General features: G+C 38.7%; 1 protein-coding gene across 1 annotated transcript in view; it reads left to right on the top strand.

Annotated features, from left to right (window-relative positions):
* The window catches only part of HMCN1 (hemicentin 1), a 452,346-nt gene extending 442,224 nt beyond the window's left edge, over positions 1-10,122 (top strand). The window contains exons 105-107 of the mRNA XM_025362857.1: positions 1,222-1,341; positions 7,097-7,223; positions 8,689-10,122. Of these exons, the coding sequence (XP_025218642.1) occupies positions 1,222-1,341; positions 7,097-7,223; positions 8,689-9,055 (614 nt within the window). The 3' untranslated portion in view covers positions 9,056-10,122. The remainder of the gene's footprint in view (positions 1-1,221; positions 1,342-7,096; positions 7,224-8,688) is intronic.
* The last annotated feature ends 6,935 nt before the right edge of the window (positions 10,123-17,057 follow it).

Here is a 17,057-nt window from a genome sequence, read left to right as displayed (position 1 = left end):
GACAGACAAGTTATGAAAGATTCAAATTAACACTATGAAATCTTATTAGACTTGCGCTAAAGTCTAGTTTTTGAAGAAATTGATTCCAAAGCGTAACAGGAAAAATGACCATTGCATTGCATCTGAATGCAGAAATCACACTTGGGGGCACTGTAAAATTCATACTTGCAAAAGCTCTGTGTTAACTACTTGGAGTTCAATATCATTTACATTTCTGTTATTTTAGGTTAAAGCTGATTTTAAAGAAGTAAAAACTCACATAAGTCATAGAATCAACACTTTGGTTAACTAGTCTTCCACTGGTTGGTGTATGATCAGAGACTATGAGCAAATTTTAATTTTAGTCAAAGCAAAACACCACTGGGACAAAAAATTTTCAGCCTCCCAAATCACATACCTTAAAGCAAATATCAATTAATTTTGAATTATCAACTATTCTCACACTCCTTGCCATTTTCATGGCTTTGTTTAATAATAGCAGATAGCCCTTTATAGACTACTTTCCCACATATTACTGTATATGAACCTTTCAGCAAAACTGTGAATTAGGGCAGATAGTCTCAAGTGTCCCTTTTGACAGAAGAATAAATGAGATCTTGAGAAGTTAAATGGCCTGCCAAAGGTAACACAACTATATATGTATGTACTTGTCATTAGTGCATTCAAATTGTGTAAAAAATGTGAGGAATATTTTTTGTCACAAAAACGAAAAACATTTCCATATGATATTTATGTATGGGAAAGCTATGCATGGGTAGGCCTGCTGCGAGAGAGAAAGAGAGCCAAAATTTGAATACAATAAAAACAAATACTCCTTTTTGCAATTAATCTCAATAGGAACATTATATTTTAGGAAATTTCTACTGTTCCTTAGAGTTTCATATTTTGGTGGTTTAGGATCCTGTCCACATTTGTTTCCTCTGTCATGTCTCTCTTAACTAATACAAAAATTGATCAGGTTGGGACTTCAGCATATATATGCTTATACATAGAAGAAATGTCCATATTTTATAATATGGTAATGTGTATATAGTACTATATCCAATATTTTTATAACATAAAAAAACTTGATAGAAAATAGCTCTGAGCATTTTTTAACACACGAGTATAAAATCACCAAGAAGTTTTTCTAATGTATATCAACAACTTGATGAGAGTTGGCTCTGTCACAATGTCTGCTTTTTTCTTGTGTGGTGATAACTCTGTCGTCTTCCTGAACAGATATTGATGAATGTGAAAATACAGATGCCTGCCAGCATGAGTGTAAGAATACCTTTGGAAGTTATCAATGCATCTGCCCACCTGGCTATCAACTCACACTCAATGGAAAGACATGCCAAGGTGAGAAAACATTGGGATGTTTATTGTTGCAACTTGACTAAAAACCAACAGAGAGTGTGAGAAGTTTTTTTTTGAATAATCATTCTCCTAGTGGCTTCCCCTTCTTGCCCATTCCCATGGGTCAGAATTATGTTCGAACATTGCTTTTGCAAGCAGAAGCAATGGGAAAGGAAGTAAGCAAAGAAAATAGTTGAGAAACATTTTTTTGGAACGGTCTTACTAGAAGGAGCAAAAATGCCTAAGCCAGTTCATATTATATATTTTTTAAGCCTTAATGGGAATAGATCTCTTCAAACTTTTTTTTTTTTTAACAATTCTACTAAAATGGAAGTGAAAAATGAGAAGGTTACTCAGTAAATTTACTTAAGTGTTAGACATTATTTTATATGTGGTCCCTCTTATTAAACTTATTTTTAGAGTGATCAGTTTGGTAGTCAATTAAATGATTCATTCATTCGTTGAGTCTACATTGATGTGGAACAATTATGTGCTAGCATTGCAAGATTTAAACAGATAAATAAGATAGAGTCTTCCCTTTAAGAGTTTACAGGCTAGTGGAGACAGACATGTAAATACATCAAAATATAGCTTATTGGTTCTATAACAGTTTTAGGCAAGTGTAGCAATGACAAAAAAAAATCAATCTCAGTAGTTCCCTTTTTACACAAAAATGTGAAAGGAGCATTGTAATTTGGTAAGGTTGATTATATTGCAACATGTACTTATATTAAGGAGAAATAAGAACTTGTATAGCTCCTAAAAATCTTCTAAGAAACCCTTGAATTTTATAGACAAAATCTAGGAGTATTATGTAGGTCTTAATAAGCTTTTGAATTGTATTAATTTGTGTCATGGAAAATTATATCCTTTTGTAAAGTATAGCAAATAAATGCTCCGAAAGAGTGCTTTATCAGCAGCAATCAAATTTCGATTGAATTTTCTCTTTATGGGATTCACAAGACTTGCTGGGATGCAGCTCATGGAAAATGAGTTCCAGGAGGCAAAACCAGTATGGACAATGGCTTCACCCTAGTTACCATGAGCACTGCCACCTTACCCCACACCACCCTACCCCACCCATTCACTCATTCACACTCCCTGAGAGCCCCAACTGGGTCATGTGGGCTGGAGATGAAACATCAAGTTGAGCAATAACTTTTGCTTTGGGCCATCAGTCACCAAACATTTTTAAGAACCTACCCCATGCAGAGAATTTTACTCAGATTTGAAGTGCTGGAATAATTTATTTAATCATATTGTTATCTTTTTCCAAAGCAACTGTTATTTCATTTTAATCAGCAGTATAAATATGTCAAGGGCAATAATTTGCACCCATTCTAATGGACACCCATTAGATAATTTGTACCCATTCTGAAACTAATTCTCAGAGTGATTATGTGAGCCTTGATATCCTAGAATAATCAAGAGCAGAGGCAGGACTTGACCTCAGATCTATATGTCTAGAATAGTCCTTTGTCTCCTGGGATGCTGTGAGCACCAGGAGCATTGCACTGAGGCAGCAGGATGGGGTGAGAGCACTTTATCCAGATGTGATCACTTTTCCCAGTTCTTCAACCCAAGAGTCTTCCTGAAGGAGTGCCGATGCCCACACTAAAACCACACCCCCTCCGGGTACTCCAGGCACCAAGGAAGGCTACAGGGCAGATACCGAAGCATTTGGAATAACCACTGAAACGCAAAACCCCTTAGCCAGATTTTAAAGGGTTATATTTTATTCTCATTAAAGAATTTTTCTCCCTTTCTAAATTGTGCCCGTTTATTTTTTTAATTGCCTTTGTCCCTTACTTAGTTCAGAACATTCTTCAGCTTTCAGTTGTGCTACAGAGAGTGGAAAATAACGTGGACAAATCAGAAACAGGTGTCACTTGAAATGTTTGCAATTTAAATGGGTTACATATTTTTGTGGTTTTAAAAAGACTTGAGAGAAAACAATTATGCCTTTTTCTTTGCCCTAAAGAATAACTTGCATTCTTTTTATAGTTTTAGAAAGTGTTTGAGGCATTTATAAGGAACCAAAGACTGCTTTTTATTTGCATATGGTTTTTTAAAAGATTTAGAAATCACTGATACAAATGTCAATAATAAAAGGGAAATTAAAGTGAATTTGACATTGAACAAGGACAGAAACTCTAGTCAAAAGTGAAAGTCTGGCCGGGCACGGTGGCTCAAGCCTGTAATCCCAGCACTTTGGGAGGCCGAGACGGGCGGATCACGAGGTCAGGAGATCGAGACCATCCTGGCTAACACGGTGAAACCCCGTCTCTACTAAAAAATACAAAAAACTAGCCGGGCGAGGTGGCGGGCGCCTGTAGTCCCAGCTACTCGGGAGGCTGAGGCAGGAGAATGGCATAAACCCAGGAGGCGGAGCTTGCAGTGAGCTGAGATCCGGCCACTGTACTCCAGCCTGGGCGACAGAGTGAGACTCCGTCTCAAAAAAAAAAAAAAAAGTGAAAGTCACCAGACTACAAAATGAAAAAAAGCATGATCAAGAATTGCCTAAGATGCAGAGAGGAGAAACTAAAGGATCCTTATGCTAATTTTATGCACCACTAATCTACTTCTAAAAATTTGAAAACATATGAGCACTGCATTTAAAATGAGTGCTCTTATTCATCCGTGTTTTAAAAATGCAATGCATGTTTATCAAGAATCTAAATTACTTATATTTTCTATCAGACAGATGTTTCAAGTATGTTTATCCTAAATTATTTTTTTTAGTATTCAGAAGCACTTGGTTAAATACATTCATATGTTCTAAAGCTGTTAATATAAAAATTTTCAGCTCATTTTGGGATTCTTTTCTTGTAGCAGTATGTTACAAAACACTTTCATTTCAATCGTGATTTTCTTATATTTAATAGAAACCAGACATCACATCATCCATGAACAGAAGACAACACAATTTCTATCTATTTTTCTGTCTTCTTTTTTTTAAGAATAGTGAGTAGAGTAAATGAGTAGAGTGAGTGAATTTCTAGAGAGAGTGCTTCACCCTGAGGAGAGGGTAATAGACCAGAGACACAAGAGGTCCACCTGCCCAGCACCTCAGTACTTAGGAAAGCTTTTTAATAGAAAGTGTATATTTCTATATTAGATTCTGATATTTCTTTATAGATTCATATTTACCCAATGAAAATATATCATAAGGTAACTACTAAATAACAACTTATTATGCACACTGATGTTCATCCAGCTTCTAGTCTCCACACCACCACTATCATGGTCCCCTGCAGCCCACTGGCTTCATGTTTCTGCAAGAGTTCATGATGAAAATGAGATAAAATTCATGTGGACGATGAATACGAAGAGAAAATTTTTTAATGAGAGAAGGAAGATAAGGCTAATTGAATTTCACATTTTTCTAGAAGGCTTTTCACATCACTGAGACAATCTCATTTTGTCAGGGAGATTAAGCCCTCCTGACTGATAAAATCATAATTAGAAATTGTTTCACAGAGCCAGTAGGCAATACTCAACTGAAATAAAAAGTTGTTTCACATTGTGTTTCATTCCTGTAGGAAAACTAATCCTAGTATAATACTAGTAATAGCATACTACATCATTGTCAGCACATATAACTAAATAGTTATTTACTCCATATCATTCTAACCCAATATCTTTTTACTTTGTGCAGACTTATTGTTTTCAGTAAATAATTACATTGTCTGTGTTTTCCTTAGAAAACAACATATTTGGAGCCAAATCTAAAATGCTTATTTTTGTATCAAGTCCCAATATAAATACCATTATCCAACTACCAGGTTATGTACTACTGTACAGTGACGTCATGGTAACACATGCCCATTGTTCTTAGCACAGCTTCCATGATAGAAGTGCATTTGACCTTCAGGACCCACCTCTGGAGAACCAATTCAGTCCATTTAATTGTCACTTTTCCCTCTTTTATATCAGGACCAATGCTATATGCAGCCAATTGACTTAGACTTTGAAAACCTTATACTTTACTCATACTTTTAAAAATTAACCACTAAAGTTTCTTATAAGTTTAAATGGTTGTAAAGGATGTGAATTCTGGCAGTGTTATACAGATTGTTATCTTAATGTGCACAAGCTTTAAATATATTTTCATCAAAACTTCAGAGCTGCAGGTTTAACTCCCTCGGTTAATGGAAGGTGGCCACTATATATGAAAGTCTGCATTCTTGTCAAATTAATCAGATCTACTGTCAGAAAAAGTCGAAGGTGATTTTTCTGTTCAAACAAAAATGTTATTAAGTGTCCCCATGACAGCCAACTCACTTCCAAAATCTAATTTAAAATAGCGAGCTAATGGGAGGCTGTGGCAGGTGGATCACCTAAGGTCAGGGGTTCGAGACCAGCCTGGCCAACATGGTGAAATCCCATCTCTACTAAAAATACAAAAGTTAGCCAGGCATGGTGATGCATGCCTGTAGTCCCAGCTACTCAGGAAGCTGAGGCAGGAGAATCACTTGAGCCCAGGAGGCAGAGCTTGCAGTGAACCGAGACAGCACCACTACACTCCAGCCTGGGCAACAGAGTGAGACTCCATCTCAAAAAATAAAATAAAATAGCGAGCTAAGACCATTGGCTTGTGGCCATGATAAAATAAGGCCTGCCACCATCCGTCTTTATTACCAATATGCTTACTCTGTTTATCCTCTGAGATAAACATTCATACTGCTAGAACATACGCCTGCATTCATACTGCTAGAAAACATTCGTGCATCACCAGGGGAATGAGGATGCCCCAGTATGAAAACCACTGCTCTAAAAATACCATTCTTACCTTTGGGATCTTAAAATTCCTTAAAAATTGTGTTGTACTCCATGGACCCTCTTTCCAGAAAATACATCCATCAATCAATCTCACATTCTCTCTCTGTCTCACACACACACACACGCAAACATTTTCATTTACAGATCCCCTGATGCTCAAAAATAAACCCCAAATTAAGAATCATGGCTCAAAAACACTCATTTTCATGAAGCACTTAAAGTATGTTTCTACTTAACAACTTAGTGTAGAAAACAACAAAATAAAGAGTATTTCATTTGCATATTTTCCCCACACCATTACCCTAAGGAGAGCATCCCACTACCATAACAACAGAGGATAGACTCAACACAGTATAGATCCAGGTGAACTGCTCCATTTGATCAGCTTACTTTGTGGTGTCTGTGCCACTCATTTGATCCTGTTTTGTTTGTCTCTCTCAAGATCTGACTAGCCTGTACTATCTCTCCTGAATTTATAACTTGACTCCTTTCATATCTAAGACCCTATTTTCCACTCAACAATTTGACATTATAAAACAAAACACTAGGCAAGGATCACTCACATTTTAAGAAGATTCTTCACTTTGCAAAAAATATTCACAACTGTCCTTTAAATTTTTGGTTTGTTCATAGTGCATTTAAAATATTACTTGCTTTATAAAACTCAAATGCACGGTATTGCCCAAATATAAAAGACACCAGAGAGCTCTTAATATCTCCCCATCTACTTTTATAGCTCTCATTTTTTGATGTCCTTTCACATAAAGAAATATGTGCTTAAGGCAATCTGGGAAAAAAACTCCACCAGGTGTCATGATCCCCATTTTGTGGTTGAAGAAGCTTAGATATGACCAAGTTCATTCATGGGAGGAGAAGGCTAGCCCTCCACCTTCCAGTCACACATCCACAGTGCCTGCTCTGATGGCCTTCTCTCACCCTCATTGCTGATGCTGCATGTTCCCTGTGCCATCCCTAGATATCGATGAGTGTCTGGAGCAGAATGTACACTGTGGGCCCAATCGCATGTGCTTCAACATGAGAGGAAGCTACCAGTGCATCGATACACCCTGTCCGCCCAACTACCAACGGGATCCTGTTTCAGGGTATGTCTTGCCTTCTCATCCCACACATGCTTTTGAAAATGCTTCCTCCCACTCCTTGACCAACATAAACTTTGTCTCTTGTCATGTGTAACTCACAGGAAGTCACTAACTCCAGGAAGATGTGTGGTGACAGTAAGTATTCTCTTCAATGAGTGGCCAAGAAATGAGCTCATCCTGCAGCAGCCACTGCCACCCAAGCTCACTCTTGGCTGCCAGTGTTGCCTGAAGCAGTCTTCCCAGCATATAACATGTAACATGGTGGGTTCTGCCTCAGCAGCAAGTTTTTCGTGTCTGTTGTGTTGCCTCAGGGTGGTAAGGGCTCTGCAGACTTAGAGCCCACCATGAGGCACCTTTTCTGTTGTTTCACTGACTCACCACTCCTTGAGAATGGAGATGAGCGAAGATGAGTCAGTCGTCTGCCCATTCATACATCATCTTGCTTCTGTTTCCTTCTGTCTGAAACAGGCTTTTCTGCGTTCTGAATAAACTACCATTCTATTTTCTCTCTTTCCTTCCAGAAATGTTGTACTCTGTTCAGGTACCAAGTTAACAGGGTGATTGAAAACAAGTGATAATGTTCCTCTTGGATAGGTCGAGCTAATAGGAAGGTGTTTCTGAAACCAAATACTGGCTGGAGCTCACTTTGTTTTCCTCTTGGTAATGCTTACCAAGTTACTGCGGCATAGTCCAGTGTGGACTGCCCAGAATCCACCAAAAACCTATTTGCGATTGGTCTGATGAGATGTAGAATAGGAAGGAGAAAATTGAAAATACAGACTTAACAAAGCCTCTAAAAATACTATGACTGCAGAATCCTATCTTCATAAAACGGTCCTCTGTGCATTTTTCCCCCTCTTGATTACCATCGGTTTCTGGCAAACAATTTAAAAGTCATCAGACTCAAAAAGCAGCCAACATTCACTCTGGTAAAAGAAAATTAAGCTTTTTAATCTACAATAATGTGAACGACAATTACAAAAGAAGTGCCCCTTCCCCACCAGAAATCCTAATTGACCTTTTATTATTTTTAGAAAAATAAAATATCAATATATTTTGTTTCACCTTTCAAACAGTGTCAGGATATTATATAATTAAAAAGTAGTTTGTATTCCTCTTTAAGAAGTACATGTTTCCAATATATATGCAGATGCTTTTATTTCCAAAACTGACTTTTCATTTTAAAGAAAATACTCTTGTGGCATTCATACTTACTTCAATGGCTCAGACACTTCTGCTTTTAATGGAGCTGCAAGATAGATATTTGACTTCACACCAGCATCTTCTCCTAGTCATCTGGTGTCTGGTTTGAGTTAGTGACACAGAACATGACTGAGTCTTACCGCTTTTTACAACCAGGCTGCCTCCTGCATGCAGTGCCTGAAAGTTGTCATGGATCACGATCACCTGCATCATGCCACCTCCTGCTTCCAGATAACTATGTATTTCATATGTTTGTTGTTCTTAGGTTCTGCCTCAAGAACTGTCCACCCAATGATTTGGAATGTGCCTTGAGTCCATATGCTTTGGAATACAAACTCGTCTCCCTCCCATTTGGAATAGCCACCAATCAAGATTTAATCCGGCTGGTTGCCTACACGCAGGATGGAGTGATGCATCCCAGGACAACTTTCCTCATGATAGATGAGGAACAGACTGTTCCTTTTGCTTTGAGGGATGAAAACCTGAAAGGAGTGGTGTATACAACACGACCACTACGAGAAGCAGAGACCTACCGCATGAGGGTCCGAGCCTCATCCTACAGTGCCAACGGGACCATTGAGTATCAGACAACATTCATAGTTTATATAGCTGTGTCTGCCTATCCATACTAAGGAACTCTCCAAAGCCTATTCCACATATTTAAACCGCATTAATCATGGCAATCAAGCCCCCTTCCAGATTACTGTCTCTTGAACAGTTGCAATCTTGGCAACTTGAAAATGGTGCTACACTCTGTTTTGTGTGCCTTCCTTGGTACTTCTGAGGTGTTTTCATGATCCCACCATGGTCATATCTTGAAGTATGGTCTAGAAAAGTCCCTTATTATTTTATTTATTACACTGGAGCAGTTATTTCCCAAAGATTACTCTGAACATCTAACAGGACCTATCAGTGACGGTTTATAGTAGTGTAGTACCTAGGATCATTTTCCTGAAAGCCAAACCAAACAACAAAAAACAAAAACAACTGATTCAGAGTCAAATAGAGTTTTTGAGCATTTGACTATTTTTAGAATCATAAAATTAGTTACTAAGTATTTTGATCAAAGCTTATAAAATAACTTCTGGCAATTTTTGTAAGTATTGATACAATATAATAGGATTTACCTATTTTCATTTTAAGGAGAAAAACACCACTCATTTTTAAAAATACAGTACAGTTACTAGAAGTCTTGTTTGATCCCAAATGGTGCTTATCTTGACTGAACATTCAGAACAAGGATATTATTTTCAGTGATTTTGTGAGATCAGCTGAACCACTTATGAAAATAATTTTTTAAAAAAATCGCTTTGCCCTCACAACAGTTGTTCAGGGCATGGAACTTTAACATTTTAATATAAACTTTCATCCAGTTAGCTTCATAACTTTTACATTCCAGAAAATTTTTTATTTTCCTGTCAATGAAAACAATTTTTAAAGATACCAGTGGGACAGGTTTGTTTCTTAAAAATCTCATATGTTCAAATTAACATAAATGTTAAACGTCAATACACTGTACATGGTGGTAATAGACTAAGCAATTGCCAAGATGTATTCTATTTTTATGAAGTGTATATATATATTACCTTAGTGTGCATTTTCTATGTAATATCTTGATGGACTCTTTTATAAAATTATTTTATAAAAAAACAATATTACACTAAAATCAGCCTCAATAAATTTTCACATTTTTTCATAACCTTTTGAAGAACCTAAAATTTGTTTCCTTACAGCTAAAACAGGGATTAAATTTAAAGTCATACACATAAACAGACACACAATCATGAGATCCCTTGAGATAGAGGTAGCATTACATTTTACCACATTTTATAGGCCAGGATCCTAGGACAGACATAACTTAAGTAACTTTCTTAAGACAAGACAGCTAGTGAGTGGCAGACATGTCCTACCTTACCTGTCATGACTCCCACTACATAAGTTTCTTCATCTACCTAAACAGTGTTTTTTATATCTTATCTCAAGTGAATTCATCTCCTGTGATATTAAACTAGTGAAGGCCTAATCGTGAGCTATGATTGAAGGATTTTTAACCTAGAATCACATTATTCAAAGAAACCTGGAAAAAATATCCACTCCACAGTCCAGCTGTCAGCCAGGTGATTGACTAAATCAGTGTTTACCAAAGAATGTTCTACAGAATACTAGTCTAGTAAAGGTGTTTTTAGTCACAAGTGTTCTATGATCAAACAAGTTTGAAAAATACTACATAACATGTCCTCCTATTAAAGATTTTCTGTCAACACTAACAATTAAACTTAGAAGTTCAGCAGTGAACAGGTTGAGTTTATTCAAGCCAACATTTTCTGACAGATTTAATACCAAACCTTTTTTTCCCTCATACATTATCTCACTGAACACTTGGGGAAATGCTGATGTAATACAGTCAAGACATCTACTTCATGCCTAAATCCTTAGAAAGGCCATTTTTATAACTAAGTACTTTGGTAAACAACTCCAACACCTGACCCTGACCATTGAGCTTCTTTCTAAAATTAAACCACATTAGTTTTGCTCATTTCCTCTGTCCAATATTCTACAAGCATAGAAACTGACAGGACAGTGACCAGACATGAGCTACTGCATAGTCATTAGTAGGAACAGACTTCTGGTTACTACAGTATTTGATTTGGAAATTCCTATTTGGGGAGCCAGAAGATCCAGTCAGAATCTTGACTTTAACCAAGTACTTTTGACAACATTTCCTTGAAAATTCTCAAGCATGCCAGTGGTTGAGCAAAGGTAGGCAATGAAATCAATCACCAACCCTGAAAGTTCCCTCAGGATACACAACAGAGTGAGGAAGCCCTCCTTCATGACATCTAGCAGAGCTGCGAGGAACAAGCCTCCATCTTGTATATTGCGATGACAGTCCTCTGAGCTTGCACATTCCACAGATACCCTAGATACGATGACTAGCAGAAAGGGGAAGGTCTCCAAAGGAAGGAAACTAAGAGAGCAAATTAGAGATCCAATAGGTAATCTTTGACTCGCACACATTCAATCCAAATGAAGTCTATCTACAGTATAATTACTTAACCTGATATTAACCTAAACAGAAGTATGATCTCCACCAACAGTCAACAAACTTTTTCTATAAAGATACAGACAGCAAATATTTTAGGCCCTCTAGGCCATGTGGTCTCTGTTGCTACTACTCAAGTCTGCTGTTTATCATGAGAGCAGCCATGGACAGCACATAAACATGTGCTCCAGTAACGCTTGATTTGCAAAACCTGGCTGGATTTAGCCTGCAAGGTCATAGTTTATCTCTGATCTACAAACTGGGTATACATCTTTTTGACATTCACAACAGCCCAATCTGAGCTCCGAGAACACATGACAGTCAAGGCTCTGACCAGTTTTGTAGCAGGCTGCTGGCCTCAGCATGTGCAAGCCTTCCACATCTCTAAAACTTGTTCTCATTCTTTACATTAACCCAGCGGCAGACTTAGCTGTTAGGCTGCAGTCATATTCAAGCCCCACTCTCCCTTCATAAACACACACGTGCACACAGCAGCATGCTTTGTAGGGTAGGATAACAGCACACTTACCGGAACTTATTTCACATTTCAGTTCATCTGGGTGAGCCAGGTAGGCCAAAGATTGACACTCCCAAGATACAGACCCATTTGTCCAGCTGGCTACCTGACATTTTCACTTGGCTCCCTAACTAGTAACTCAGACTTACACATCCAGCATATGGTTGATCCAAACCGCAACCACATATCTCCTGCTCTCTAGCAACTGTCTAGTTGCAGTGGTCATGTGACTCCAGTCTGTCCAATAAGATGTAAGCAGAAATCACTTGGTGTCGCTTCTGGGAAATTGCTTTAAAAGGGGTAGTCTTTATGGCATGCCAGTTTGGCCTGCATTTTTCAATCTTTCCATGCTCAGAATGCGGACAGAGATTTGCCAAGCATCTTGCAACGAGGCAACCACCCTGAGGAAGAGAAGGAAGAGAAGGAAGAAAGGGAGGAAGGGAGGGAAGAGGAGGGGAAGTGTAAGGGAGGGCAAAGGGAGGGAGGAGGGGGGCTGAAACCTTTTATATATATGACTTTGTTGAACCATTCTTCAGCACTGAAATAACTACCCCAGGACTTGCAATCGTTTGAGTCTTAAAAACTCCTTACTTATTTAAACAATTATTTGTTGGACTGTCTCTATTTACAGCTGAATACCTGAATGCCTACTGAATGATCCTCCAAACCCTTTTCCTACCCTAGTCTTTCCTAACTACATTAATTGTACTACCATTCATCTAATCACTCCAACTGAAGCCCTGGGATTCACTAACTTCTCTCTCATCTAAAATGTACACATTCAGTCCATCAAAATGGAACTCTCCGTCTCCCGGGCTACCATCCTAGGCAAGGTCACCACTGTCACATGATGCACTCCTACCCAAGTTCCTCTGCCACACCTGCTCTGCTGTACTCTGTTTTCTACAAGACTGGTCTTTTAAAAACACCTATCAGATCACGTCACTCCATCAATAACTCTCCATTCCTCTTTCCTTTTATGACCTAAATGTGTTAGATGATCTAGTTTCTCCCTACTATGTCCACTTAGGCAACCTGGAACTACATTTCCTGTCTCTGAAAGTTTCAGAGCATAGGCCACAAGAGACATGTAGCATGAGATCTGAAAAGTATAAGTAAAGCTGCAGCCATATTGCTTTTACACTTGGAAAGTCACTGCAGGGGTACCAGGTACTGCTGCAAGTCACAGACCCCATCATTATCTGCTAGCTCCTCTTGGTGGCTCAGGACAATGGTGGGCCCACAGCCATTCTACTTCCCACTGGATCCATCTTCATCTTTTACAACCCTTGAGCTAGATGTGTGTCTACACTGGTAACAAAGAACCCCAGCTTTTCCTGCATGAGACCTACATCACTGAAGTTGCAAAATTACAGATGGTGAAAGATTGCTATGGACAGAATTGTCTCCCCCAAGATGTACACATAGAAGCCCTAAGCCTCAATGTGACTGCATTTGGAGATAAGGCCTAAGGAGTAACTAAGGTTAAATGAGGTCATGAGGGTAGGACCTTAATCTGATAGGATTAGTGCCCTTATAAGAGACACCAGAGATCTCTCGCTATGCCCACCATGTGATGACACAGTGAAAGGCAGCCACCTGCAAGCCAGAAAAAGTGCTCACCAGAAACCAAACTCTGCCAGACCTTGACTTGGGCTTCCCAGCCTCCAGACCTGTGAGAAAATACATTTCTGTTGCATAAGCTGCGCAGTCACTGGTACTTAGTGATGGCAGCTGAGCTGACTCATACAGAGACCAGCACAGGTTCCAGTCTATCATGGGTTCTATCCATGTTTGTGGGCTTCAATTCCTCTCATGGATTATTTTAGTGAAAATAGAGAGTACAATAAGGTTGCTTGCTTGCTTCTAAGTGCACTGGAGAAAGAAAACTATGAGCTCAGGGCTTTATTTCCAACACAAAAGGGAGATGAAGTAGAATGGTGACCCAAAAGAAATCTTTGTCTCTTATAACTTTATAACTGCAGGGCCAAGGTTTCTAAACACACACGCACACACAACAAAACAAAACAAAACAAAAACAAACAAACAAAAAAACACCTATTCCTGAGAGTGGCTGAATTACAGCACAAGTTAAATTCCCAACCTCATGATGCCTCTTATGATAAAGTTAGGACATGGACTGAAAAAGAAGTGTGGCCCTAAAATTTGGGATGGAGACACATGAACAGATTCTGATGAAGCTGGAAACCTCAGACTCCAAATTTGATATGTTTTCCTTGCCAACAGAAGCTTTCCTTCTTCTCTGAATTTAGTCTTCCTTGCCTAAATAACCTGTAATGGCCTCTCTTGAGGTCTGTTGCAAAAACCAGATGACCCTCCCTGGAACTGTCCCCATTACCCCTTATTGCTCCTAGACCTACAGTCAGGCTCATGTCTGTGGAATCCACTAACAAAACTTTTTCATTTTACTTTTCTAGTTATTTCTATTATATTCTATGAAAGTAACCATCTATAATAGACTATAAATTTAAAAAAAAAAAAAACAGATTGGAACTTTAAAAAAAGTTACCACAGGTAATTTGAAAAACATCGCATGGCACAACACCACAAACTCAAGATTATAAGCCAGTATTTCACAGAGAGGGAAGCTGAAGTTCAGAGATTAGAAAATTTGCTGCAAAGTCATCACTAGTAGGAGATGCAGAGTTAAGATCTGGACCCAAGTCCATCTGACTACAAAACCTAACACTTGCCAATACCCTGAATAAGGAATCTTCTCTTAGTCTGTTGAGAAACATCTGCTTACTTCCAACCATTACCACTGAAGTGTGAAGGTGACCATACTGCTCAGGTGGGTGCTTTGTCAAAGTGCCTTCAAATCCTCAGGTCTCCCAATAAAGTGGGATATCAGCTCTTAAGATTATCGTGGTTGCAGATATTACTCATCCTTCAGAACCCACTGTTGGAGTTCAGCTATGCATACTCTGTGGGTTTGGTCTAACCATTTTATTAACACTTTCTGAATTCCTCTGATGAATCTGAAGGAATGAGATTTGATGTCAATAAAAAATTTTTAGCACTCCACCTTCTCTATGCAGGAGGCTGAAGTTTGACAGTCATGATTAAGTCAACTGAAATCCCAGGGAAAGACTGACAGCTTAACTGGTTGGTTATTTATCTGAAAGGTCTCAAGACATGAGACACTGTAGCCCTCACAGTCACCCGAAGTGGCCCCCCTTATCTGGGGTAATCCCAGATTTCCCCATAACTGGACCCTAGCTTACCTTTTCAGTATTTATGTCATAATAATTCTGTTGTATGTACCTGTTTTCCACGTAATGACACCACACACTTTCCATAATCGTTTTTTTTTCTATTTTTACATATTAGAATGCTCTGCTTTCCAATTCCATATACTCAATTCTCACATCTTCAAAGCCCTATTTAATGCCAGATCTTCCGTAGAGTCTTCCCTAATCTTTTAAACAAAAGGCCTCTCCTTCCATCTCTGAAGTCCATCTCTCTCTGCACCTCTCATTCTTACCTTCTGCTTTGTATTACGGTTGCCTGGCACATGCATTTTCTTGTCCACTAAACAGCAAGAGACTTGAACCCAGTTCATCCCTTATCCTGCACTGCTGTTAGCACAGAGCACTGTAACTAATACTTACCCCATACACTAAGTGCAAGGATGACTAATCAATGGATTAAGATAAAAAGAAACCCAAAGTTTATCATGATTGATATGGTTTGCCTCTGTGTTCTCACCCAAATCTCACCTTGAATTTTACTAATTCCCACGTCAAGGGCGGTACCCAGTGGAAATCATTGAATCAAGGGTGTGGTTTCCCCCATGCTGTTCTCATAATAGTGAATTCATTCTCATAAGAGCTCATGGTTTTGTAGGGGGCTTTCCCTTTCGGGGAGAGGGGGCTCTCATTCTCTCTCTTGCCACCCTGTGAAGAGGTGCCTTCCACCATGATTGTAAGTCTCCTGAGGCCTACCCAACATGCGGAACTGAGAGTCGATTAAACTTCTTTCCTTTATAAATTACCCAATCTCATGTATTTCTTCATAGCAGCTTGAGAATGGACTAATACAATGATCAAAGCAATCCATAGGTTCAATTATTCATCTATTTATTCAAAGACTATAGATTGAATGTCTACTATGTGCTGGGCTCACTGATAAACATGAGGAATCTAAACATTAAAATATATTTATAGCCCAGTGAGAATTCACATGTAAAAAAAATTATAAATCATAATGGTAATTACAATAAAAGTCAGTACAAAGTGCAATGGAAAGATAGGGAACAGAGTCCTAAGTCCACCTGGGAAAAGCAGGAAAGAGTCCACATTTCAGACAGTAAGGAGGACAAAAGGACATGAGACACACCCTTCCCTTTAAAATTTCTCAGAAATTCCCACACAACATTGTTATTTATATCTTATGAGCAAGAACTTAACAGAAGAAAAGCAAAGAAGATAGTTTTTTGGTTGAACTCCATGCTCTGTTCTATGAAGAAGACAAGACAACTACGAATCTGCTCCAAGGTGCTGCAGGAACTGGAAATGGGTACCAGAAAGAGGGGGAAGGGGTTCCTTCTTCCCAAACGTGAAAGAATGGGGAGATGTTTGTTGATAGAGGAAACACTGGGTCTATTCTGTTTTGTTTTTAATGTGAGAAAGAGCCGGTGATTAAAGATAGAAGAGAGAGTAGAGCAGCATTCTAAAAGACATGAAAAGATTTTACTCTAAAGCATAGAAGAGGGGATTATAGATGAACAAGAGGAGTTGACTTAGTCTTCTAGGGCTGCCATAACAAAATACCACAGACCGGGTGGCTTAGACAATGTTTATTTACTCACAGTCCTAGAGGCTGGAAGTCCTAGATCAAGGTGTTGGCAGATTTGGTTTTTCCTGAGATATTGCTCCTTGGCTTACAATGGCCGCCTTCTCACTGTCTTCCTATGGCCTCTCTATGCACCCACATCTCTGATGTCTCTTCCTTTTCTACAGGGACACCAGTCTTACTCAATTAGGACCACACCCTATGACTGCATTTAACGTTTATTACCTCCTTAGAGGTCCTATCCCCAAATAACCTCACT

The sequence above is a fragment of the Theropithecus gelada genome, chromosome 1 (genome assembly GCF_003255815.1).
Source record: "Theropithecus gelada isolate Dixy chromosome 1, Tgel_1.0, whole genome shotgun sequence".
NCBI lineage: Eukaryota > Metazoa > Chordata > Mammalia > Primates > Cercopithecidae > Theropithecus > Theropithecus gelada.
This window is presented reverse-complemented; position numbering and strand designations above follow the sequence as displayed.